We start from the raw sequence: 27,954 nt of genomic DNA on the forward strand, positions 1-27,954 counted from the left end.
TTATTTTCTAATAATCGGGCTTTCAGTTTATATTTCAAAAGGCATGAATAGAAAGTGAAGTGACCCCAGCAGTGATGGCTCCATGTGTCAGTTTGCATGTTATGAGGTCTCTGGGTTGTCTTCTGCAGGTTCAAGAGGCTCTAGTGGTCTGTACATGAACGTGAGAAGGAATAGAGCCACATCATAAGAGCACCAATAGGCCGTGTGTGAGGTCACCGCTGACCAATAGCGGCTCTCCACCAAGCCCTCCCGCAGCTCAAAGTCGATGCGTCTCTCCAGTTCCACTGGAAAAGATAAAACAATAGATTAGAATCAAGCTGCATAAGTGTCAGAAGAAGATAGTTTCTTAGTAGTTCTCTGAGCCCTGGTGGTCTTATCATGTAGAGTGCCCACTGTCAACGTATTAACCCATTTAGGCCTAAATCGCCTGTAAAAAATGCCTGTAAAACCTCTGGGCGATTTTAAAATAACCCCCTAAAACCTGAAGTTTTTCTGGAAATTCAACAGAAGTGTCAACGCTTACGAAATAATCGATTTTTCAGCCTCTGTAGCAGATAGAAATGAAATTCAAAAAGTATTTTTAGAGCTTATACCTGTGGCTTTCATGAGAAGTTGAGTTCATTTGTCCAAACCTTCAATAAAGTTTTTTTTTTTTTTTTTTAAATCAACGTGTGGTATTGCAACACTCCCACATGTATTCTGATGCATTTCATTGGCCAAGAGACCGAAAATAGGTGCAAAAAACTACAAATACTACAAAACGACGTATCTGCTTTCCCGGCTTTAATGGTAGAATGACACAACAGCACCCCCAGTTTTAATGGTAGAAATGCCGTAATGCTTTCACGGTTTAAATGGGTTAAACAACCTTTGAAAAACCTTCAAAAGAAGGCAAGAAGGAAACATTGTTATCAGATCCCCAAACCCACTCAGCTGGCTCCTTTCAACTCTACTGTGGTAAACACAGCCATACAGAGAAAACTCATTTTGGAAAAAAATGTATCTATGATCTCATTTTATGGTCTCTACCCAAAGACTTTGACCAGTGATTCAAATTCAAAACTCAGCTATTTCTATACCACAATGGTCCAGTACAATTCACAACAATCTGCCTGTTGATCTCAATTTATCTGAACTCCTTCATTTGGCACAACTCCAGCAGCAAACCAAGAGGAGCCAGGTGCTGATACACGTACACATCAAACAATTCATACCCAACTGCAAACTTCCCCGGTGCAATCTGAAGATCAAGTTCTGATGCAGTCAACTAAACCACATCACCTGCAAAGACAAAAGAAGCAATTCCGAGGTCCCAAATTGGATAAAAAACCTCAACCTCACTATTCAATCTCACTGCTTCTTATAGGAAAAATGAGTTGCTCATGTGTTGCTCAATCTCTTCTCTTAGATCAGTTTGAGCTTCTCATATTCGTATCATTCTGTGATCATTTGTTTCTGAATTACTTCTCCTAAGGGACCCTTAGGAGCAAAAGATAAGTTAAATAGAGACAAAGACACCAATAAGACAAAGGAGGTTGAGTTGAGAAAACCATTTGAGCAATACTTGAGGAGTGGGATAAATTAAGGAGATCTCATAGTTGTATACCCCTGATCTCAATTATGTCTTGGTTATTTTGACGGAGCACTGAATAGAGACAAATATTAAATGTTTTCCCTTATCAAAAACCAACCTTCCTAACCAACAACCCACCAGTAAAAAGAGGGGCTAACATAATTCCACAGTGCTGCTCCAGTCCTTGGACAAAAGTTGGAGCCCTTACACACTAACTGTGACGTCACAGTAATTTAATCATATTCTGTTAGGATTCAGTGCTGAGGGCTTAGGGGGGGACACTGGAACTGGACCACAGATATTTTTTGAGGGAAATACAATGTGAGAATGTAATTAAAACTGAGAAAAGAGTCAAGCTTTTATAGGTATGGTTGAGCTTGACTCTCCTTCTATAGGTAAGTTTCTAACCAAAAGCAAAGTACTTACACGAGGTGCTGTCCATGACAGCTGAGGTGGACTGGGACATGGCAGGCTCCACATTTGTCCTCTCTTCTTCTATCTCTTTGTCCTTCTCTTCACACTCTACCACAGTTACCCCTTCCTCTCCTGATGTCTCATTTTCAACTTCAGAGGCTCCACACTCACAATCTGATGGTTCTTCCTCCACTCCACCCACCTGACCACTGGAACGGGAAAAGCGGGAAAACAGGATTCCTCCGATTCCCTTCCCAAGACTGGCAGCACCTGTAGGGAAGTAAGATTCAGGCTTCACATAGTTCATTCATATCACTTATTAATACAGAATAAATATGGCAAAAGTTGTGTCAAATGATGTTCTGGCAGTGCTGTCGTATGTCTACTTACCCCCTGACCCCGGACACATTAGTCTTGCCCTATTTCTCTACTTCATTTACTGTTAACACCTTAGCATTCCGATGGGGTGGACTCATTGGTTATCTGTACTTTTGGCTGACTTTTTTTCTTTAAAATGAATCTGTCCCCGCTTCTCACTTGATTAATTACCTCAGTAAACATTCTCATAATGAATTTATGATCTCAATCGTTAGTTTCAAGTCTTCTTGAACATAGCATCATGTTCATTTTGTAGATTCTCGTCCTATTTAGAGCAAAATAAAAGATAAAGCAGGACAAGCTTTAGGGCTCGCATGGAAATATTACGCCTGTTCGCTAAAGTTGGAAATATATTCACAGATTTATTATTGTTGTTGTGTCAATAAGTCATCAGAGGAACATTGTTTTACAGTTACATAGACTGCAAGATACAACCTGATTTTCATCAATAGCATACAATGAGCAATAAGCACAATATTTAAGGGTGTTTTAGAACTAAAATCCCCCAAAACATAAATGAGCTATTCTACCACAACTATTGTTTTAGGAAAATCTGCTTTTATGTAGTTTACTTTACCCAACTCAAAAAGTTGACTTTATTCTCTGCATTTCTTCTTTTTTTCTCAAAGTGCATAATTTTTTCCCCCTCCTCTCATTATAATTTTTCTCCTACTGGCCCTAATCCTCTTCAGTAAATCTGACACAGGTCCAGGGCTTAGACAATGGTTATATACACATATACTAACACTAATGGATTAGCTTGTTTTAGTCAATACTCCCTCTTTTGCTGTAACTGAGTAATACAATGTAAAACTATTGTAGAATACATTTTTATCTGGCCTTTTCACAGAAAAATATAATAACTATTCCAATTTAACAATTATGACCATACATTTGTAGCAGGCAGTTTATCCTTGTATGTTTGAGAAAAAAAAGAGCGCCTTTCAATATTCTCTCATTTTCTCATTCATCTCTAAAGTCCCTTCCAAATTTCATCCCCCTCCTAGCTCATATATCTTATCACACCTCTCTGAATTCATATATTGAATACATACATTTATCTGATATGCATTTTTGCCATGAAATCAAGAGTTGATTTTAATCCAGAATGTCCAAATATAAATCTAGAAAAAAAAACACTTCCCTTTAAAGTCTTTTCTGCAGGCTGTAATATTGTCTCCCTTCCACCTCTCAACCACAAATCCTTAACGGGACCTTTCATTATTTATCATCATTTCAACACTATCAGTGCAAGTCCAACAAACCCAATAAAATTGCATATTATTTTGACCTGTTTGCTTTCTCAACAATATGTTAAATATGTCCATAAATATATGACATCTTATTGTTTCTTTTGATTTCAAACTGTTAAGATTTGCAGGAGACACATATTACAACATTTGGTAACGATTTATAATACGGTCCTTAATAACCATTAATTAACAAGGTAATAAGGCATTGTTCTCGCTTTAGTTGCAAAAAGCATAGTTAACTTATAGTTAACTTATAATAGATGAGCAATAAAGTATATTTTAATATCAATAAGCAAACAAAATAAGATTAATAAAGGCATGGCAAAGACATAATGGGTGTGTCATGGGTGTTTGTAATGCCATTGTTAACACTTATATAAGCTTATAAACACACAATAATGTTAATAAGCATCTTGTAAGGACTTACAAGGGCCTTATTACTTGTGAATTAATGGTTATTACAAGGACCTTAATATAAAGCGTTACCCAACATTTTAATCCTGAAATCATATCACATCCATCACATCCATTTCCTCTTTTCTATATCATTGTATTATTTGGTGATATTATGTTCTACTGCGTCTCCCTGTGTGCTCACCCATGATGCTGGCCTTGCCAAGGTTGGTGATGGACTCTCCATAGTGGCGCCGGGCCTGTGGTGGGGAGGTACAGGGGCTAGGGATGCTTTCTGAGTCAGAGACAGATGTGGTCTCCTTGGGAGGGTTGAGCAGTGTGGGCCGTATCTGGTCATAGCGTGTTGGGCTGCTGGTGTTGTACCTGCACATCGAACCAACATCAACCTCAGCTCACTGAAACTTGTAGTTGTCATTCATGTCATTTCATTAAACAGGGCCTACTGTAGGGGTTATATAATAACAGACAGACTGTAACATGACATCTATCCCCACTGATTATACAATTGTACTTTTTGTACATTGTTAAGATTAACACAGTTATTTAGAAAATAGCAGAATAACAGAAAGAGAGAAAGACGAACTGTGAATAATGTGAAACAATTCATCAAATCACAGCATCCACTGCTTTAAAAAAAATCACAGAAGAATGAAATGATCACCAGCATATGATCTGTCATACACCCACTTGTCTTACCAGTGAATTTGAACAGGTGCAATGTTACTGTAGTGCTTTAAGATTAGAGGCTCCAATCTGTACGCCTGAAACAAACAAACAAATACAAATGCTTGAGCAGATGAGGGTTTCTCACAACATCACTTCTCAGAGATTTATTTGATCACATTTCATTCGAATGGCATTGCCAGCTTGTCATCTAGTTTCCATTGCTTTGTTGTGTAATCTAATAGCAACTCCACAGACTTCTATAGCATCCAGTGAAATGTTTGTTTCTGTTTGTTACCCTTTACTCATCCCTTAACATCAGGCAACAGGCTGATAATTAAAGTGGGTGATGATTGCAGTCTAAGCAGGATGGTGACACAAGGTGTCAGAGGGAACTTGAACTCACCACAGGGTCTGTGGGATGGAATATATTGAAGAGGCGTTTGCAGATAGATGTGGGGAGGAAATGGTCCTGCACAGTGTTGTTTCCCGGCCGGATCCCTCGCAACGCCAAGAAAACAGCCAAAGGAGAGCCCATGCAGAAGAAATTTTCTACCTGCAACACAAAGAACAGGCTAAATTGAACTTGAGTCATAAGACATATACGTCCCCTCTGCCTGCTCCTACACAGCTGCTTATTGGCCAGCTACATAGGACTGTTTCCAGGCTGTACTGGGCCAATGAAAAAGAATATGGACACTAAACAAACTGTCTTTTAATAATCATTAGGTTTGTAGTTTGAATCAGAATTTTAGTTCAAAAACAAACTCTTATAGAGCTGTAGTACAGTTTGTAGTTTCAATCAGTCAGTACACTGTAATAAATTATTCTGTAGTCATTTCCTTTTACTTAATATATTTGATAAAATGTATTAAATATAAATCCGTCCTTGATTTTGAGACAGTTGTTTAAGTAACTTTAATATAAAAATGTTTGAGACATTTTGACCACATTAAATATAATCTTTATGTGTATGTAATTCTAAATCAAGAGAATTTTGAATGAATCCAACACAATAGAATTAGTCCGTTTTTAAATGACAGGCACTTCCTGTTAAGTTGTTATTAACTCAACTTGTAACATAGTTAGATTTAATTAATAATATTGCGTGCAACCTGTTGCCTCAATTTTATTGAGTAGCTATTGTTTTTTGTTTTTTTTACAGTGTATTACCTACCTGTTACCTTTTCTACAACATCAGATTCCCCATAATATGGGGTTATGAATGTACAAGGTTATAATAGTTTTGGATTTTTCATTAGTTTTAATTTTAATTTCGTTGTTAATTTTTGTTTTCAAATTCAGTTAGTTTTAATTAGTTTTCAGAGTGAGTTTTCTAGTTTTAGTTTAGTTTTTATTTTTTGAAAATGCTGGGTTTTAGTTTAGTTTCTATTAGTTTTAATGTTAGTTTACGTTTTTGTCATGGGCTATGTGTTTGGTGCGAGATTCAAAGAGGTCATAATAAATTTTGCCTTTATTTCCTTTGGTTTATCCATTTTAGCCCCAATAAGGTTATTAACTCTTACAGTTCTGGGTGTTTTGAATTTTGGTTCGAGTGTAGACATCCCAGGCTCAATAAACATATTCACCATTTGTTCCTGCATGTTCACTAACCAGCAGCTTTTTGTTCGGAGCTAAATAAATACATTTCATATCAACCAAAAAGGATTATGCAGTGTTGCCCATATGTGTATTCATTACATTACATTACATTTAGTCATTTAGCAGACGCTTTCATCCAAAGCGACTTACAGAAAAAAAGGGGAACAATCAAGGTATAGTGCAATAAGAGCCATTAGTGCAGCAATAAGTGCTAGTTACAATTCATTAAGGGGTAGAATTGTTGTGTGGTGCTAGGAGATTCTGGGTCGGTGTGCTGCCGCTGCTGGATTTTCAGCAGCTTCATTTTGAAGAAAAAGTCTAAAGTTTACAGAGTGTTGCGCCGGCGTTTCAATTCTAGTTTTCGTTATTTTGTTAGTTTTCGTTAACTTTAATAACCTTGTGTACAACTCCAAACTCTAAGAGCAAACTGAAACTGACAAAAAGGACAGATAATCATAGAGCAGAACAGGTCTACTACCTAGCATAGAAAACTTAGTGTGGTTGAAATTATACACAGTAGGATAGGTACCATGGCTACTTCTCTGCCTCCATTTCTGCTATGAATATATATTGTGAAGGAAATTTTGTGTTCCTTGTATGTATATATATATATATATATATATATATATATATATATATATATATATATATATAAGCTGTGCGGTTTACGGGCTTTTGTTGTACTGTGAAAGAGCCATTCGGGATTGTGCAGTGTATGAAATACGAATGTACTAATAAAACTTGCCGAATTACATGAGTCAGTGGGTTTGTGGTTTTAATAAGTGGGTTTCAATAGGATGGTCTGTAGTTTAAAAAGAGGATTTTCTAGTTTGAATCAGAATCTTTGTAGTTCTAATGAGGTTTGCTGAATAAATTAAAGGGTTTAATTTGTATTATAAGGTTCGTAGTTTCTGTATAAGGATTTATAGTTTCAATGAGGACACGTGCTGAACATGTAATAACGGGCATTTGCTGATGACAATGAATACACTGCAAATTATTTGTTTCTTTCCAAGATTAAAAAAAAACTTAGATTTAGAAGTGTTAGATAATTTATCTTGTTTTAAGAGTTCATTTCTTATTTTAAGTGTTCATGCTTATTTCTAGATTTAAGAATCTTAATTCAAGAAATCTTGTCAAGTGAAATCATCTGTCCATGCAGCAATATAATTTCCCTCAGATTTGGTGTTTTTATCTTGTTTTTAGACACACCTTTTTTGCAGTGTACATATAGAGTACAGTCAAACACTTTACCTTGAATTTCAAGGCTGGCATCGCACAAGATAAAGTCCGGAGACCCTGGAACTGCTCCTCCAAGTCCCTCAACCTGCGATGATAGATAGTACACAGAGATTAAACTGACTCCAATACAATTGAAATGCTTGTTGGAGGGTCGTACACTGAAACAAACTTATTTTTCTAAACCTTATGCAAGGGAAAACGCAAATTTAAAATGTTTTATCATTGTGAGAAATTGTATGTGAAAAACATTTTTAGCAAGATTTAACCAATAATCTCAGTTCAAACACTGAATAAGTGCAGGTATTCTCCTTATTCACGTGTGTGTGTGTGTGTGTGTGTGTTTCCTTTTATGTATCAATTTGTGGTGGAAATGTCCTTATTTGTGTTAAGGAAAATGTAAAATCCAGGCGCCAGGTGCAATTTAAGGTGTAAAAATACTGGAATATAATGGAGCAAGGCTCCCTGTATTCTCCTTTCTTTGCACCTGAATGCACCATGAAGTCTGTCAGCACCCCATTGGGAATCCACCAACACTGTCTGAGAAAGTACTGGAACAGGTAAAACTCAACATACATTAAACTAGAATTACGGCATCACGCTTGTATGCATCCGCAAACCAGTCAGTTGCAGTTAACATCATGTTATGACATCTCTGTCCAGACTCATATGTAGCCATGGCAGTAGACAATTACAAGACAAATAATTCTTTGTTCTTCCCCTCCCATTTTATATTTATTTACCATCAACCATGTCCACAGTGCCGAGGGGGATAATATGAAAACTTTTCTGGAGGAGTTTTTCAAACGTGAACTGTCTCTCACCGAGGCCCCGTTCGGTATTCAGCGCTACCACCGATAACTGGGACCCAGGCCACCGCCAGATTCCAACCCCAGGTCCGTGCTTGTTTATTTCCTGGAGTATACAACTAAAGAACAGGTGCTCCGCTCCGCTTGGAATAAGAAGGAGATCCACTACAATGGAAGACAAGTGTTTTTTGAGCAGGACTACCCCACAGAAATACACCTGAAAAGAAAGCCATACACCTTTATCAGAAAAGCTCTTAAGGAGAAGGGCATTCGTTTTCAGATGCTTTACCCAGCGAAATTCAGAGTGTTTTTCGACACGGGACCAGTTGTTTAAAACAGAGTGGAGGAGGCGACTGATGACCTGAGGAAGAGGGGACTTATCCCGTACGGACACGGAGCAGACTCCCCCGCGCAGAGCGCAGCTCCGACGAGATCAAGACAAACTCCGTGGGAAACAGCTGGCCCAAAATCACGTCGGCAGCAGGAGGTCCACCTCAAACATATTCAAGACAAACTGAAGGGGTTTCGTCGCAATGAGGAGACTTCATGAGAGTTTTTGGTATTGTGAATGACTGAGTAATCTACAGAGACTGGTAAAACTACTATATCCAATACCACACCAGACTGTACAGCATGATCAGGCTTATTTTTGTACTGTTAACCTTTTCTAGTTAAACTGACTGCATGTCTGGGAGCCAATGTTTACTTTTCTATGTGCACTGCTCTGATGTTAACCTATCAGGGAGAATGGGTGGCACAGGGAGGGGCACCTTCTGGGATAAGGGACTCCCCTCCCAAATTAGAAGTTGAAACTACACTTCAAGGATGGAAGTCACGAATGTTCATTATGTATGTTATGTTCATATGTTGTGTTCTACTTTGGTACACAGGCAGATGTTTTGTTGTTCTGGTCATCTATGGATGTTTGATTACTAAGGTAAACTTATTATTTTTCCAACAATTGAAATGCATCATCAAGAGTACAGAGTGATCACTCTTATTGTTAATGGGCTAAATAATCCCATCAAGAGGAGTAAAGCCATTGCTAAAATGAAAAGGAAGAAGCAAGATATAATCTTTTGGCAAGAGACTCACCTTACAAATATTGAACATTGGAAGCTGTGTAAAATGGGGTTTAATAATTCATACTACTCCTCGTTTGAGAAAGGAAATGCAAGGGGTGTACTCAACTCAACTCAACTCAACTTTATTTGTTTCACAGGCAGCCAGTGGAGGGAGGCCAGGATGGGAGTTATGTGCTCCCTCTTACGAACTCCAGTTAAGAGGCGAGCAGCTGCGTTTTGCACTAACTGGAGCCGTGCGAGGGAGGACTGGCTGACTCCAAAGTACAGTGAGTTACAGTAATCCAGCCGAGATGTAATGAAGGCATGGATTACTGTTTCAAAGTTCTCGTGTGTGAGAAAAGGCTTCACCTTAGCCAGCTGCCTGATATGGAAGAAGCTGGATTTAACAACAGCACTAATCTGACGATCTAATTTAAAATCACTGTCCATCTTAAAACCTAAATTAGAAACAGTCGGTCTTAAAAAATTTGCCAGAGGGCCCAAGTCAAAAGGAGGGGTCACACAAGAGCCACTAGGGCCAAACACCATCACTTCTGTCTTCTTCTCATTAAAATTTAAAAAGTTCAAGGTCATCCAGGCCTTGATATCTTCGAGACAAGACAGGAGCGGTGTGAGAAAGAAGACATCTTTTTTCTTCAGCGGCACGTATATCTGACTGTCGTCAGCGTAGCAGTGAAAAGGGATGCCGTGCTTTCTCAAGATGGAGTCCAAAGGCAGTAAATACAAGGAAAAAAGGAGAGGCCCTAAAATTGACCCCTGTGGGATCCCATACAGCAGTGGAGCGGGGCTGGACTCCGAGGTACCAAGGCTTACACTTAAACTTCTGTCAGTCAAATAGGACTTGAACCACTCCAACGCAGTACCACCGATGCCAACTAGGTGGCGTAACCGAGCCACTAGGATGCTATGGTCCACGGTGTCAAACGCTGCAGTCAGGTCCAACAGAACAAGAATTACATGGTCACCGGAGTCATTAGCCAGGAGGATATCGTTAAAAACTCTGAGTAGAGCTGACTCTGTGCTATGCATAGTTTTAAAACCAGATTGGAACAGGGTGTAGCAGTATTAATTTTGAACAGAGTAAATTTCCAGTTTTCTTCACAAATTACAGATAAAGAAGGGCGTTACTTATTGGTTAAAGGTCTCATTGACAATAAAGAAGTAACATTATTTTATTTTTATAGGCCACCAGGAACTAATAAAGGACTAATTAAAAAAATGTTTAACATGATGACTACAGAAGCATCAGGTGTGTTGATATGCGCCGGCGACTGGAATATTAATTTACATCCCACCCTGGACTCTACAAGTAGGACAAAAAATATAAAACCTGAAGCATTATACACCAAAAAAATGCTTAAAGAAATAAGCATGTTGGATGTATGGCACGAATTACATCCGACTGATAAATGTTTTACTTTTTTCTCCCACTCGCATTGTATGTACTCAAGAATTGATTATTTTTTTATGTTTAAAACTGACATGCATAGGATTACAAAATGTGACATAGGGGTAAGAGATATTTCCAACCATGCGGGGGTATATTTGACACTACATTTAGATAACAGACCTAAAGATACCCTGTGGAGACTAAACACCAACCTCTTAACTGACTCAAAGTGCCGAAAAAATATAGAAGAAGAATTTGAGGAGTATATGTTGTTTAATGATAATGAGATGGTGTCTCCCAGTACACTATGGGATGCGGCCAAGTCTGTTATCAGAGGCAAACTAATAATGTGGTCAGCACGTAAGAAGAAAGAAAAAGAGAAACAAATTAATGATCTGACTGCAAAACTAAAATCCCTGGAAACCAGACATATGAAATATAACAATATTGATGTCCTAAACCAAATTAGAGATACAAAACAAACTCTGAATAACATATATGAAAGTCAAATGGAAAAAAGAGTTACATTTATCAAACAAACATTCTACGAAAATGGCCCTAAATCTAAAAAACTGCTTGCGTGGAGGATAGGCAAACAATTGGCAGAGAGATTTATTAACAAAATTAAAGACCCACTGACTGATAAAATGTGTTATGAACTGGAGGATATCCAATACACATTTGAAACTTATTATAAGAAGTTATACTCACAACACCTGGCAGCTGAATCAGTAGTTGTATCAGATTTTTTATCATCTTTAGATTTACCATCGGTGGGAACAGAGCAGAATAAAATAATGACCCAAGACATTACAGATGAAGAAATTAATAAAGCTATATCGAGACTGAAAACAGGTAAAATGCCGGGAGCTGATGGCTATCCAGCGGCGTGGTATAAAACCTTTCGAAATATCCTTGTACCAGTACTTAAAAAATGCTTTAATTATGTCCTTAGGGGCGGGGAGACACCGATTTCCTGGAGACAAGCTATAATTTCAGTGATCCCCAAACCAGGTAAAGACAAGACGCAATGTAGCTTGTACAGACCCATATCAGTGCTAAACATGGATTACAGATTATATGCATCAATACTAGCAAAAAGGATGGAGGATATTGTCCCAGATCTGATAGACACAGATCAGACAGGCTTTGTGAAGCACAGGCAAACCCAAGACAACGTGCGACGAGCTCTCCATCTTGTTAATCGGATGAGAAGTAGCGAGAGAGACTCTATAGCCATTAGCCTTGATGCTGAAAAGGCTTTTGATTCTGTTCGATGGGAATATTTGTATTTGGTTCTCAAACGTTTTGGCTTCAATGATCAGGTAATTGGATGTCTGAACTCCCTATACTGCTCCCCCACAGCCAGAATAAAGAGGGGCTGTCGTCAGGGGTGCCCCCTAAGCTCTACACTTTTTGCTCTTTTTATTGAGCCACTGGCTCAGGCGATAAGAGAGGATAAGGACATAACTGGTATATTGATTGGAAACACACAATATAAAATATGTTTATATGCGGACGATATCCTTATGACCCTTAGCAACCCCAAAGTAAGTCTCCCAAAATTGCTACATCTTCTTGAAGAATTTGGCTCATACTCTTGGCTATAAACTAAATTTACATAAAACCCAAACTGTAACCTTTAATCTGAATCCACACGAAAACATTTATAGAACGAACATGGAAATTTAAACTGACAAATAGTATTATGAAATACCTTGGAGTACAAATACCGAAGGACTTAACTACCATTTATGACCACAACTATACCTCTATAACAGCTGACAAGACAGATTTAAATCGCTGGTCCCTATTACCGACAAATATGTATAACCGGATAGAAATTATTAAGATGAACATGCTGCCCCGCCTCCTGTATCTTTTCCAGTCGTTGCCAATTGAGATACCACCAAAACAATTTAATGAATGGAATAGGATGATATCTACTTTTATTTGGGCAAAACAAAGACCACGGATTAGATTTCAGACACTACAGCTGCCAAAGGATAAAGGCGGTAGGGCTCTACCCTGTTTGGAGGATTATTACAGAGCGGCACAGTTGCGCTTCTTGGTTGGTTGGTGTGATCCAGAATGTGATGCAAAATGGAAAGAGTTAGAACAAAACTTTATACGTGAACCTCTCCCATCTGTGTTGGGAGACAAAACTCTCTTGAAAAATTACTTATCAACAGATAAACTACTTAATTTGATCATAAATCCTCTAAACATATGGTACAAAATCCTCAAAGACCCTAAATTTGAAAGAAATGCACGACTATTACGCTGGGTAGCATTCGATACGGAATTCACACCAGCCAAACTGGACAGCAGGTTCACTTATTGGTCAAACCTGGGTATTACCTCTTACTGCATGGTCTCTACTAATACTGTCGGTTTCTTTTGATTATCTCAGGAAAAAACATAATTTGGAGAAACATGATCTTTTCAGATACTTTCAATTGAGAAATTATTTTAATAAAAACATCAAAACAATTGGAGACGAAGGAATGAACCTGATAGAGATATTTGCTAAAGCCTACAAAGGAAACCCGAGCAGTAAACTAATCTCGAGGATTTATTCAGCTTTACAAAAGGACAGAGGTCTTTCCACAATGTATATTAAATCAAGGTGGGAAAAAGAAGCTAACATACAGTTATCTGAAGACGATTGGTTAAATATTTGTAGGACATTGTCCACTACCTCTAGCTCAGATCTGTGGAGGGAATTCACATGGAAAAACATCCTAAGATTCTTTATAACTCCCAGAATCAAAAGTTTACAGACCAATAACCCAGCTCAAGGACAATGTTGGAAAGGATGTGGTAATATGTCAGCTGGCCATTTTCACATATTCTGGGAATGTCCTATAATTTCATTTTATTGGGAAGACATAATAGCAGCAATCAATTGAATAATCAATTTGCAGCCTGATCTCAGTTTCAGTGTTATATATTTAGGAAACATACCAACTAAGATAAATAAACAAGACCGATACCTATTGCAAATATTATTAGCTAGTAGCAAAAAGGCAATAACCAGGAAATGGCTAAGCAAGGAGTGTCCGACAATTTCAGACTGGATAGGAATAGTTAAAGAAATGTATAATATGGAAAGGTTTACATTTTCCCTGAGATACAGTACTGAAAAAGGTGACCAATACTGGAAGAAATGGAGGGACTACATGTATGAGAGGTGATTGCATATTCTGTGGGAAAATCTTTTTGTTTTATATTATTGTATTTTTCCCCTGGGTCAGGAGCATTTCTCCCCTATTATAAATATGTATATATATATTCCATTTCCGCTTGTTATGGGGTTCTTTTTTATTTTATTTTTTGCACCAGTGACCTTGTGGACAGCACAGATGAAGGTATTTTGTGTCACTGGACCGAGGGAGACTAAAGAACTGTGGGTGCCTTAAAGCCTCTAGACCCGATTCATCAGCCTGAGTTCTGCCAGCCCTTTGTTTAGAATAAAACCTGCCATTGTATTTTGCCATGGATGACCCTGTCTGATGTACCTGTTCTGTGTGTATAATTATATGTTTGTGTTTTGTTTTTCACTGAAAAATCAATAAAAAGAAAGTTAAAAAAAAAAAAAAAACATGTCCACAGTGTGTGAAGGTGTTCATGGCAGAGATAGGTCTTCAGTCTCTTCTTAAAGATTGTATAGAGTTTGGTAACTTGTTCCACAACCGGGGAACTACACAGGAGAGAGAAATGTTTTTTTTTTACTTTTAAAATCTGTGGCTATTTGTGCCAAGTTTGAAGAAATTCCCTCGTTTATGAGATATCACGTTCACAAGAATAGAACGGACAGACAGGCGGACTGACAACCTGACTACATAATGCCTCCGGGCGTCAAGAGCATTGGGACAATGGTGGAGTATTACTACACAGGCAGAGACCATGAACATTTGATTTCTTCTGGGGAACATTGTCTAGTTGATAGATTTTGTCAAATCAATTTTTGAGAACTGTGAAAACATCCCTGCCTCCGACAAGCTTGGTAAGTACATACTCTATTTCAGCAATAACTGCCATTCAACATTAGTGTTTGGCAAACCAGTATTTTATGTCATCATCTACAATGCAGTCCCTGATTGGCTGCCTTTGTTGTCAACTGTAGCACTGTTCCTTATCAGCCGAAGTACATTTTAATTTATTGAAATGAGGTGGAATGGGGGGAAGGTCAGACTGCTGCGTAGAGCCAACAGAAATGTTGAGGTGTGTTACTGGATGGTCACAAGAACAAGAACCCCTGCAGTACCTGAGGCGTGTGAGTCTCAGCTGTTCCTGAAGGTGGCATTCCTCATCACTCGACCAGCAGGCCTTTGACTCATCTGGATCTGGTGCTTCTTGATGATGAAAGCGTACAGGGTCCCAGCCTGTCATGATGTCGTAGGTGATGACACAGCCAAGCGAGTGTGATACTATGGACACCTTCCCATTTTTCTCAAAGTCTGGATTTCGCGAGCAGAAGAGTGAGTATAGACGATTCAGCTCTAGAGTCAAACCCCTGGTGATCTACACACACACACACACAGACACACAACAGCAACACACACACAGAAATGTGTGAGGTATGTCAAGATTTGAACAGATTTGGAAAACAAAATGGCATTTTTTTGTAGGCCAACCCGGATGTAGCATCTCCATGGGATCTATTGAGAATTAGCCTATGGGATTTTTGCATTGGATTTTGCATCATTGCAGAAAAAAAAAAAAACCTGTTTCTGATGTTTATGTGTTTTGTTCAGCAGGATAATCTTCACAAATGAACACCACTTATCGTATGTTAGAAGCATTAATGCAGCCGATGAAAGTAAAAAGCTAGTGAATAATAAATTGAACATCACTACTGTTAGCAAGCTAGCGAATCCGTAGTCCGTTGTAGATAATTAACAATCTATAAGAGTGTGCAAGAGCACTGAAAAACACGACTAGAGGCTGTGAGGCGGTCGACTGAGCGAGTTCCCGTCTGTGTCCGGCGTGATGACTTTTAATGTCCTCGACAACCACTAACAGTAGTGATGTGTCATCGACTGCAGAGTAGTTCGCTATATAGCCACTTGTTAGCAACCGCCTTTTTAGGGACACGTAAAAACTTCAAAATTCACAAGTGGGGGTATTAACTAACATATTTTATGTCGTACAACAAAACACAAACATCTCTAAAGCTTGTGTTAACATACCTTATTTCAGGCATCTAACCAAAATCCCATTCAAAATCCTCAATGACTTTCAAAGGTAAGACCCCAGGGCGCTAAAATGCTGACTTACTTCCAGGTTTAAGAACTCATTCCTGTGGCACCCTGTACAGCCGTGTTGGATTAAAAACATGTTAGCAGGGATTTTGTTGTGCCTGAGAAAAGTTGATTTGGGTTCATGGGACTAGCGCCCCTGAACTGACAGCTTGGTGACAAAGTGCAGCAACACAGAAGTCAGAAACGAGAACAAGGCTTGAACTTCATTCTGGATGTGTTACTTAAAGGCATCATGAAAACTGCAGAGAAGTATGGCTGAGTCTCACCTCATCTCTGTACAGAGGGCTGGTGTAATACATGATGTCCATAGCACTGCTGTTTAGCATGTCTCTGAGACCTCGCACTTTGTCTGGGGTGATGGAGTCCACTGTGTCTGCAGTGAGTACAAACAAAGTCATCTTACAAAACTGTGAGATACTCCCTGAGCAAAAATGCTTATTTTAATACTATAGTCAGGGTTGGCATTGCCATCAGGCCCTCCAAACAGAATCCATATTCATTTTAGTAACCCAGGTTCTCTGAGTGGAGAGACTATCTCTCCGCTCTACATATTCCATAGTAGAGGGACTGACCCCTATTGGGGCATCTGATGTGGATACTCTTTAAGACACAGCATCTGTGGTGTCCACACACTGATTATTAAAGCAGTCCCAGATCTTGCTCGCAACCTTTGGATGCAGTCTCCATTCTCCAGGGAGGGGTCCCCCTTCTGGAGAGCTGATCTACTGCAAGGTTTGCCCAACCTGGCACATCTTGCATCACTCTCAGGTACTTGAACTGTGGATGTGCTCACTCCAATATTGTCCGAGCCAGTCTGCAAAGGCAAGGGTAGACCTGGATCCCCTGCCTGTTTATATAAGCTGCATTATTCCTGTGTAAAGCCAGCTTTAGTTTCGGATGGTTTTGAGTTGCAGTGCAGCATACCTCCATCCAGAGCCAGTTTTGACCTCCACTCCACAGGAAGGAACTCTACATGCTCCGTCGTGCGATCAGAGAAGTGCTTCTCCTCCATCTTTCGAGCAGCATCTCTCATCCTGCACACCAGTCAAGATAAAACAATTACTTCAGGAAAGTATTGTGATTTGTCTTTCAATTTTCTGTGCTCCCACTGGGAACCTCTTGATATCTCACATGCTTGTATTCCTGATTATGCGGCCCTGGTCCATCTTCTGGCCTATGCCATGCACAACGAAGACAATGTGTGTGGTGTCAGGTGGGGTGTCCTCAGGTGCTGCCTCTTCTACGTATCCCCGATGGAGACGCGTCCCACTGCTGGAGGCTGTGGACATCAGAGGGAACATGACTACCTGAGGTGAGGTGTTCCACAGCAGTGTGCCTGTGCTACCAACTAATGACTACTTAAGTTGTCAAATCATTTTCCCCAGCAACAGGGTAAACTTGATGGGTGCCCAAGACATGGTTTGGCACAGGGAATATTTTGTGTTTGAGATGGAGAGTCTGTATGTGCGTGTTTGGCAGAGGGAAAAAGGCTGAGAAGGTGGAAAAAGGATTGTTGTATGCACTGGCCCTCATTTGTCAAACGAACGTAGAAACCAGCGCAGATCTGAATGTATATTTTATCTTACGACAGGGTTCATGTGTGATTCATCAAACGTTTGTATCTCTCCAATCACAGTGTAAGAATGACCGGCTGTTGATAAACATGGCGGCTGAAAACAAGCATCATTTGAATGTCACGCCCTAAAGTTTACGACACCGAAGGACGCAATATGGCCAAAAATAGTTTTTTTCCCCTTTTTTTAACTCACCTTTATTAGCAAAGTGCACCATGACTAATAACAACAAGAGCGAAATAGACATTTTACAGAAATACACAGTGACAGGATTTATGGAATAAAAAGTATTTAAACTCAAACAAGTTTAGTGAATATGTTTTGGAGTACAGTTGAAATGGACTAAACTTTAGGTTGTGAAAGCACCTTAAGACTCCACAAGACAACCGATCTTTGAGACTGTTCTCCTGACAGGTGACTCCAGTTGTAGGAGACATTTCAATGCGGTTTACTCAAATTGTTCATGGAGTTGCTTAAAAAGGCTAAATAAGACATTGCATTTGGACTCCTATTTTGTATATGTTCATATCACATTTTTCCATGTACCTTTAGAGAAGCCCAGTTTCTGAGTGACAGTACGTGCAATCTTGGAGGTGGTGGCGTCACTGTACAGGTACACCTCGTCCACACTGTGCCAGTCCACATGACTCCTGCTCAGTTTCAGACTGTGGATAGCTGGGAGACAGACACAAAGTGATTAACAGCGAGTGACATACTTTATCCAGCATAATTAATTTACCATTCCCCATGAGGGTGTATAGAATGTGAATATGTGTCAAAACCCCATTGAATTGGTCAATCCACTTAGAAAAATCATGATACAGACTGTGCACACAATATTTAAAGCCTCCTCTTCTTTAAGGGGAGTTTCTTATCGGTCCAGCTCAATTAAAAGTTACCCCCCACTGAACAAACACGCAGTTACCCCTTTCTATATACTTCTACTTTATCCCTTACCATCCTTGCTATCCACTGTGGTGGTCACCACTTCCATCTCGTATGTGTCCCTCAACTGTTGGCCCCGGAAACGTGCAAGGTTCTCCATCTCAATGAGGTCACTCTCGTCCTCCTCCAAAGGAAGCCATGTTCCATCAATAAACCACTGACCTCTCATCACAGGAATACGGTCTTGCTCTGAGGGCCACATAATGTTTAGGACATTAATTGAAATGTTATGTAGCCCATGCTTGCTTTGTTAAAAAAATATACAGGACACACATAAAAAGGTCACCATGCACATCTAAAAACAGATATAATATATGAATATTACCTATGTAAAAACATCAAGGAGAAGGGTATGGAACCGGTAAAACACTGGGGGGGGCAAATAAAAGTGTACTTTGCTTAAATTATTCCTCAACAGCTGTCCATTCTTTTGATGAAGAAGACTTTTGATCCCCTTTGATCCTTGGAATTTTCTATTGGCAGCACAAAACTGCATTGGTTTTGATAATCATTTCATTAAAAAATTCAAGTTCTTTATTCAAACCCCTCTGCTAGGGAGTTGTCGGAGAACTAAATAAATATGCTCCTCTTATTCTCGCGTATACAGGTGCATCTCAATAAATTAGAATAACATAGAAAAGTTTATGTCAGTAATTCAATCCAAAAAGTGGAAATAACACATTATATGGATCCATTACACACAGAATGAATGTCTTAATTTATTTAATTTCTTCTAATTATAATTATTATGGCTTACATTTAATGAAGACCTAAAATTCAGTTTCTCAAAAAAAAGTAATATTACAAAAGACCAATTTTAAAAAGTATGTTTAATATGGAAATGTTGGCCTCTGAAAAGTATGTCCATCTACATGCACTCAGTACATGGTTGGGGTTATTTGACTTGAACTACTGGAAATTGACTTTTTCCATGATATTCTAATTTATTGAGATGCACCAGTACACTCACGCTTGTTTGTAAAATGCTCATAATACTGACAAGAATACAAAACTGGAAATATAATCACATAAGCATTTAAGCAAAGCAGTATAAAGACTTCATTGCCACATCTGAAGTGAAAAAGATGTTGCAGCTTTGTGGCACTAAATGGAGGATTGTTTGTTTTCGTGGTGACATGATGGATATCAGGATGATAGATTGAAGCCAGGACTGTTAGATGCTGAAATCTACCGAGTTCAAAAGGTTTCAATGACACATTCCAAGACAAGACACACTGTATTGAGTTGGCTGATGTGGTGCAATGGAGTTGCAGATCACAGAGGAGACGCCAGGATTTGACAGCAGAGGGCAACATCACAACACAACGTTGAAGAAAGCGATTTATATCCACAAATACCCACTGGACATCTTTTCAACACAAAATGAGACATTGATGATGATAATATGGATTGATGACGTGATCATTGCTGCCAATGAGGAAAATGCACTTAATGTTGTGGAGGAGATGCTCAGCAAAATTCAAGATGAAAGACTTGAGTGATAACTGTGTGAAAATGTCACAAAAGAGATATGCAGAGAAAAAATACTTCAGAGGTTTTGACATATGCAAGATTGTAACCTAGAGCAACACATTGTGAACAAAAGCTGAACCTCACTGATGATGCTGAAAAGCTAAGTCATGTACATAAAATATAGAGGTAGTAGTGAAGGGACAACGAAGCTTCAGGAACCATTTTCTTTATTTTCTAAGCCCACAAGATGGCGCTCTTTGTTCAACAAATGGCTAAAAACACACTCAATTACCATTGCTAGAGTCTTTTTTAAGCCAAGATCGCCATCTAGTGGGGTCAAAAAATAAAGCAAATGGTTCACGAAGCTTTCTTGTCCCTACACTAGGTAGTAGGCAGTCTAATCCATCCGACGACATGTAAAAGACCAGTTCTGAGATTTATAATACGTAAACTGTCTACTTTACTGAACCAACAGAAGAGCAAAGGACTGCTGTAGAACTTGTGCTGAGATATCTGAAAGGTACCGTTGACAAAGTGTTGTGTTCCAGGAAATGTTACAACGAGAAAATTGGGACTACAAGCACACAGTGATGCAGATTGAGTGGCTGAATGTAACCGACAGACGCAGCACAACCATTCCATTTAATGGAAGACAAAAAGCAAAGGTATGACAATGAAAACTGCAATATAATTTAAACTGATTACATTTGGAAAATTCATTGTTGAAGATTAACCATGTATGTGAAAATGATGCAACGCAGAACATCTTTTTGTCTGTCTTTTGTTTAAGAAGATAGCAATGTGGGAGCAAGTGGGGCTGATGACATATAAGCCCTCAGTGTTGAAAAGATCAGGCAAACTTGATGAGTTACTACAGGTGATGGACAGGTGATTATAATAACAGCCAATTAAATGCTTGTATGTGACAATGGGCGTTTTCAATTAAGTTTTTTTCTTGCTGCAGTTCCTTTTGAGCAGTTCTGATGCCTCACAGTGCATTGATTCCTCAGTAATCATTATCGCTCTAGCACTGGATATTCACACCAGAATCGCTGAGCAACTCACCTCTGCGAACAGCATCTAACATTAGAACAAGAGCTGCAGTGCAGTGTTTGCAGATTCATTTAAATACATTTTCAGACATTGCTTCACAAATTACATTTTCACGTCTGCTCTTCTCACTCTGCTCTGCCTGTCTCTGTGTCCAACTTTAGAGCCGGCTGGTTTGAAAACAGAAGAAATAGAAAGTGTTTTTACAGCACATATTTACGATGATAATTGATATAATTGAGTTCAGGAAATCTCTGACTACATATCGAAAGACTTCAAATCAAGCCTTCTAAAAACTCAAGGTGCTGTAAATGTATAGCTATGTTACCAACTCACACCACCTAGTGGCAGTGGCAAAAACATTGTTGCTGATCCTGGATATGCCCAGTACACTCATAAGATCTAGGATGTCAAGTATTACTCAAGTATTATTCAACATTATTACTCAGTATAATGCAGTCTTATTCAACTCAAATTCTAACTATGACCTCAATGGTTAAATTTACCTATTGGCCATCGGATCCATTGGTAAAACCCATGCCATGACATCATGTGCAATAGTTAGGCAATTTTATCGAAGACATGGTGACTTTCAAAGTGGTCCCTTGAAAATGGCATGCTTCTTATTATTGTCTGTGTATTTTTATCTAAAGCCAGATGTAAATCAAAACATTTTCTGTTAAGAAAAAAGCAAATTTAGTGCACCACTTTAGTGAGTGCTTTCTAACACTGTTTCCGGTACATATATTTTGCAGCAGCGATAATTGCTGTCGCTACTTCAGAACTTGAAATGAAATTAATATCATGAAGTCACAATACCACAACTTGGCCATAAACTGTATAGGACTCTACAGAGCTAACACACAAGCATACTCAAACTGCACGTCCCATTTTCTGTTAGCTAATAGGAACATTACATCTCTGTCTCAAGGGGCACCTCAATTTTATTGGTCAACTATGTTTTCAGTGTGTTTGTGTGTACACCCGAAACACAATACTTACAATTTTGCAATAAATATTCAAAAGTGTGCATTAATAGTCAATGCAGGAAATAAAGAAAAATTGAAGGGCAACTTTTGTTTTTGTTTGAATGTTAATGGATACAAAGTTATAACAAAAAAGCATGTTAGTGTTGTTCAAATTAAAACTCTGATCAGTGTCCAAACAGCTTAAGAGTAATGTACCAATAAAAAACTGAGAGGAAAGATCTAGTCAACTTTCTGAGTCATTCATTGCTGAGTCATTGTTGTGACAAAATCCAAAAGTAGTACTGTATGTAGAGACAAAGGTCCAAAAAAGAACTGAAGAGCTATTCCCCAATCAGAAACGGAGAGAAACTGATGGAAACCTAGCTGGCTGCCTGCAAGTGCTGAGTCATGGTTGAGAGTTCTGCTGATGAAACATACTAGTACGTCAAGACAAACAAAAACAGAGATAAACTGATGGAGATTTAGTCAGATGCCTGAAAGAGCTGAGTCATGGTTGAAGACAACGGTTATAAAACACAATAGTAGTACGTAAAGACAGAGGTCCCAAAAACAGATTCAGAGCAATACACCAATCAGAAAGAGAGAGAATCTGATTGAGATCAAGTGATGAGATGTGATGAGGTATGAGTCATATTTGGCTTTACTGCTGAATTACTAATTCAAAAAGTATGTTTAATTTTTGCATATACTGGTAGGCTGGTAGCTACATGTACTGTCTACAGGGCTAAAGGAGAGCAAAACTTTAATATAGTTGAAATTTTAGAATGCTTTATTTCATTCCCAGTTCAGCCGTGCTGATGTTTTGAGCATGGATGGACTATAGACTATCCAGCAGTGCATCATCAGTTAGCAAACTGAAAAACATGTTCTAAATATTTAATTTTACTTCACTTGGTGCATTGAGTTCAGTCAACAACACAGATTACCCCACTGATCATTACACCCAGTCACCAGTGAGCAAGACCCATATGCAGGCTGTAATCTTGTTCGCTAGCTAACATTTACTGCCAACTTGCTGACACTGTTAGCAAACGCACCATTTTTATATGTATAAAAAGCACTGCCCATGCTGATCAGATCATAGGAGAGAAGTGTAGCAACCATAAATGACAGCTAATGCAGAACAGACTTGCACACTGAGCATAAATGGGAACACTTTGCTACCATTCAATGGTTGGTTTAACTACAGGTATAATTTTTTAAGGATTCCGTGACTCATCATTTAAAACAAAGAAAAAGGGAATATCTGAACCCCAAAACCGAATACCTACCCAATGAATGAATATCCAAACAGTTGAATATTCGGGTCCAGCCCTACCGTCTTATTTGCTGGGGATGGTGTTGGGGATGGCCCAGGATTGAGGTTGTTTTCTTCAGTAACAGTTGGAGCTTATTAATAGATGTACCAGTATTTCGGTAGGAGAAGCTACTGAACTGCATGTTGTCTGTTGTGGGGGAATACATCTGCATCATAAAATGTGATGAGAAATATTTTAAGGGAATATTATTTGAAGATTGTGGTTTTGTTTTAAATCACACTCACAGTATTTTGCACATTGACTCCAAGTTTTAAAAATGCTTAATTTGAATTTGACATAATCTGTTATTTCATCAACATAATCACTTGTGCAAAACAAAAACTTTTTAATATTTTAAATGATCATGTCATTACAGTGTGTGAACTATAAAATGACTTGAAGTTATTGTGGTGATAAAAGCTTTGATAATCTAGACATTTTTAATTAATTCGTTCACTCCTGCAGCCAAGAATTCTGCTCATGTGAATAGTAAAAATCAAATGATTGTCTTAATCTGATTACTCTGTATTTGTGTACATCCATGTAAACATAAACTTGTGAGTGTGATATTTAAGGAATTCCTAAAATGTCTTTAAATTGAACACAAATATCCATTGGACTCAAGGATAAACTGCTTCATTTTGGAGATCAAATTTGTTTTCGGCCATTACTCAAGAAATGATGATGCTAATTATGAAAAATGATACATAAAATGGATGAAATGTTGAAGTGGTGCTATTAAATATACAAAAGTCAAAGGTCTACTTCACTGGGACATCATAATGTTTAAAAAAGTAACATAAAAGTAACACTTTTCTGGCCATTAACCAACCGCAACTCAGGAACAAAATGGGTGACATTTGGTTGGATACTGAACTGGTGACAGTAATCTTGGGTGCCCAATGTGAAACTGTGATGACTGTATTGCTCTTAAAAGCTGACAGATTGAAAATGAGTGGTTGAAGAATCCAGTATCAAGAATTTGAAGCTTCTTTGAAGCAACATCCAAACTTAAAGCATTGTCTAATGTCATTGATACGAGTGTGGATAGACCTTTTTCTGTTGTTTGTTTAAATATAGAAGAGTCAAAGAGGCTCCTTCTTTCAATACAGAGTCAAGTGATATTATGACAAATTGTACATTAAATGTCTATAGAATGAAATGATGAAGGGATACTATTTAATATACAAAGGTCAAAGATTCACTTCACTGTGATATCACAATGTTTAGTGTAAATAGCTTTCTGGCCATTAGTCAATGCCATAACTCAAAGTGGGTGGCATTTGGTTGGATACTTAATTGGTGTGTCCATCTTGAAACTGTGGTAAACCCCCATTTATATACATATATATATATATATATATATATATATATATCAAAATTGGAAATATATAATATGATTGCATTGTCATACAAGTACAAAATTGGCAGGGAGAATACTGAAACAAAGGGGAAAGTAGCTAAATAAGATTTTGGAGCTTGATGCAATTCTATTTTATAATTTCACACACAACATTGAGGAAAAAATGACTGTCCACTTGAAGAATATCCCATTGAGAATGATTCTTTTCCATCACTTATGGTCCCTAAACAGTATTGGATTTAATAAATTCGGCTGACTGTGAAGCTGAGACTCTTGTGGATTCAAGTGGCCCAATTCTCTTCATCTATAATGACATTAGTTCCTGTAGTAGCTATGTCATTGTAGTGAGACCACTTTTTAAAACTTGACCTCACCGTATAAAATGAGCTGTTGGGACTGTAATCAGAGCCTCGTGAAATTTTACAACCACAAACTAGAGCTCTAGGGCATTTAGAGGATGTATAGCTTTCCTAAGTTTATTGACAATAAGCGGGTTTCTCAGGTTTCCAGAACAGAAGTGCTTGCAAACCAATTGTGAAAAATGCTATTCTTGCAGAAATCTCCAAAATGTCAAAGGTTTTTAATACCTAATCACAGTATGGGTTTACCTCAAGGTTTTGTCATCATCCTCAGTATCTTGATAAGCATATCAGTCCGTTGGCTTAATCTTAGCAACAAAGACGTAACAATCCCTATAATTAATGCTTCTTAATGATACGTATTAAATATTTTATTTGCCCTTTGATTCTTCTGTAACCAGACTTTTTTTATTTGGGTATGCCGATTGCATTTTTAATGGTGATTCTGAAAGGGTTAAAAGGTGGACACCTTGGACTTAATGTCAGTGAAACGGTTTCCTTTGATTTGAGGTAAAGTGAACAATTTAGACCGCAGCAAGTATAATTCTCAAGAAAGAAATCTCAGCCGTGGCTCAATTGAAACGTACGAACTTGGAAAGTTTTCAACAAGTAACGCAAATGTTTTCACCATAAGAATCCTTTTTGATTAGAATATGTCAAGCAAATTGATTTTGCGTTGCTTTTTTTCATCTTTTCTGGGATGTTATGCGTGATATTTCAAAATAAAATAGCAGCAAGTCCCAGACTCTTATTTTGCTACTTTCCCATTTGTTTCAGGACACTCCCTGCAAAGTTTTACTTGTATGACTATGCAATTGTAGTACATTTATATTAACATCTACATAATTTTATGAGAAGCATGTCCCAAAAAAGTTGGGGGCTCTCATTATCATCATGTGATGCGGCCTGCACCCTCACTTGAAGTGGCCCTCAGTATAACTACATGCATTTGAGCATGAAATCTTAAAAGTGCAGTGTAAAAATGCAAAAAATTATGTCTTGAAATTAATGTTGGTCTGCTGTTCTTGCTTTTAAAAAAAAGAAATCACAGTTTTTTTGCTTCAATTTGTTTCAAACATTTTGTATTCCTATTTATACGTTTATACATGCATTTGAGCATGAAATACGTTAAGTCACTGCACTGTAAACATATTGGAAATTGCAGTTTCATCATATCTGGTTAAGTGCACGGTCAGATATGTGGCCCTGTGGTAGTGTCGATGAAAAACTGTGGCCCCCTCCAGCATTTAAGTTGCCCATCCCTAGTTTAGGCCAAAAACCAAACTTAGCAGTAAACATCCTGAGGGCTGGTCTTGGCCCTGGGTAGTGGCAGCAGAAGAATAGCTTACTTCTTATTACCCAATGGGAGGTAGCCTAGAACAGCAGTAGTAACTTTGGTGGTGCCAGTGCTACTAGTAATGAAATGGTAACTTTAGCAGTAGCCTATAGCCTATCATTATGAACATAAATCATGCTCACGGTTCCAGTAAACAGGGTAGCATTCCTTCTCCCTGATGTCCACTTCATAGAGTCCCCCTCTGACACACACTGCCTCCACGCTGATGCTGACATCGTCCAGGTCCCTCATCTCCTCTGACACTGCGTGCCCCTGCCCTCCGCCACGCTGCACCGCCGGCTCCGCCCGGACACTGACACTGTCCACCGCTCCGCTTTCCGCTTGGCTCTCACCGGACTTGGCTGCCTCCTTCCCCTCCACCTCGGTGGGATGGACGGGGCGTTTGACCTTGTCAGGGTTCTGCTCAATGAATCTCCGATGGGCGACCTCGATTTTTAAAGAGTCGTGTCCAACGAATGGCTTCCACGTCCGCTTGTCCTCTTTGTAAAACCAGCGGACCTCCTCTGGTCCGAGCTCCGTGACGAATTCACCGCGGTGCCTGGAGCTATTGGACCGTATGCGCTTCTTGGTTGTGACATTCCCGTCACTTTCAGTGTAGTTTGGGTCGATGTCCAGATACGATGTGCCCGAGTATTGCTCCTCAGTCAGGCCCAGCATCATGCCATCCTGAGACAACAGCGGCAGGTGTCTGTCTAAGCGGGCTTGCTCGGGGTCCCTGTCCCCAGCAGCAACATTATCTCCGATCGGATTGTCGTCGTAGCCTGTCACAAACACATCATTTGCCATATCCCATTCACTACTGCTGACAGAGTTATTCTCCGAGCTCTGCTGGCGGATAGTCGGTTTATCCTTCATATTGCTCATGGCTTAGCCGACTCAAAACATGGAAATGGCGTAATAAATAAAAAAATCACAACAATGTCCCAAACGTGACACTATAATACCAGGCTAAGGTTTTTTTCCCCCAGCTGGTAACATCTGTATAACGAATTGCTCTGATCCCGACAGTATGTCTTAACATTATAGTTACAGATTCAAATATATTTACCCGGACTGTTTAACGAAACATATGCCTCCAGCTTCCCTGTGTGAACACACCTACATTCCCCGTTCACAATCCCGTTTTTTCTTGATAACTGCTGTCATAGTCAATGAACGGTACTAGAGTAGTCTCAGTCGCTTTATGATGTCAAGTTACTGACCACAAACTGAACCTCCTGTTTAAACTTTCGAAATAAACGCGATATCTACAATTACAACATTCTATTAGCAGGCCGAATACGCAAAAAGCAATAAGAGGCGTGTATATTGAATGGAAATATACATTTGCACAAGTACAACATTATATATTGTTTCGTTAACCGTTTTTACTGTTCTTTCCAGCTTATTTTGACATATGAGCTTTTACTTTGAAGGCAAGTTCACCATCGTGTATATGTTGTAGCTTCCTCTGGCTTTG

The 27,954-nt window shown here is 38.8% G+C and overlaps 1 protein-coding gene across 1 annotated transcript; it reads right to left on the minus strand.

The window, feature by feature from the left end:
- Positions 1-27,678, minus strand: ddhd1b (DDHD domain containing 1b). Its single transcript, XM_059357180.1, has 13 exons — positions 26,618-27,678; positions 18,619-18,795; positions 18,208-18,336; positions 17,219-17,366; positions 17,012-17,121; positions 16,354-16,460; positions 15,091-15,347; positions 7,552-7,624; positions 5,102-5,251; positions 4,729-4,793; positions 4,217-4,395; positions 2,000-2,257; positions 1-284 (listed from the first exon to the last, which is right to left on the minus strand). The coding sequence occupies exons 1-13, from the start codon at positions 27,357-27,359 to the stop codon at positions 100-102; spliced, it is 2,580 nt and encodes an 859-aa protein (XP_059213163.1). The 5' UTR covers positions 27,360-27,678; the 3' UTR covers positions 1-99.
- Between the last annotated feature and the right edge of the window lie 276 nt (positions 27,679-27,954).

The sequence above is a fragment of the Centropristis striata genome, chromosome 18 (genome assembly GCF_030273125.1).
Source record: "Centropristis striata isolate RG_2023a ecotype Rhode Island chromosome 18, C.striata_1.0, whole genome shotgun sequence".
In the NCBI taxonomy this organism is placed as follows: domain Eukaryota; kingdom Metazoa; phylum Chordata; class Actinopteri; order Perciformes; family Serranidae; genus Centropristis; species Centropristis striata.

Coding starts and splice junctions, on each gene's coding strand:
- ddhd1b (XM_059357180.1), bottom strand. CDS start 27,359: ATGAGCAATATGAAGGATAAACCGACTATCCGCCAGCAGAGCTCGGAG. Junction 18,337..18,618: donor CACAGTGGATAGCAAGGATG/GTAAGGGATAAA, acceptor TCTGTCTCCCAG/CTATCCACAGTCTGAAACTG. Junction 285..1,999: donor TGTCATGGACAGCACCTCGT/GTAAGTACTTTG, acceptor TATCTTTTCCAG/TGGAACTGGAGAGACGCATC.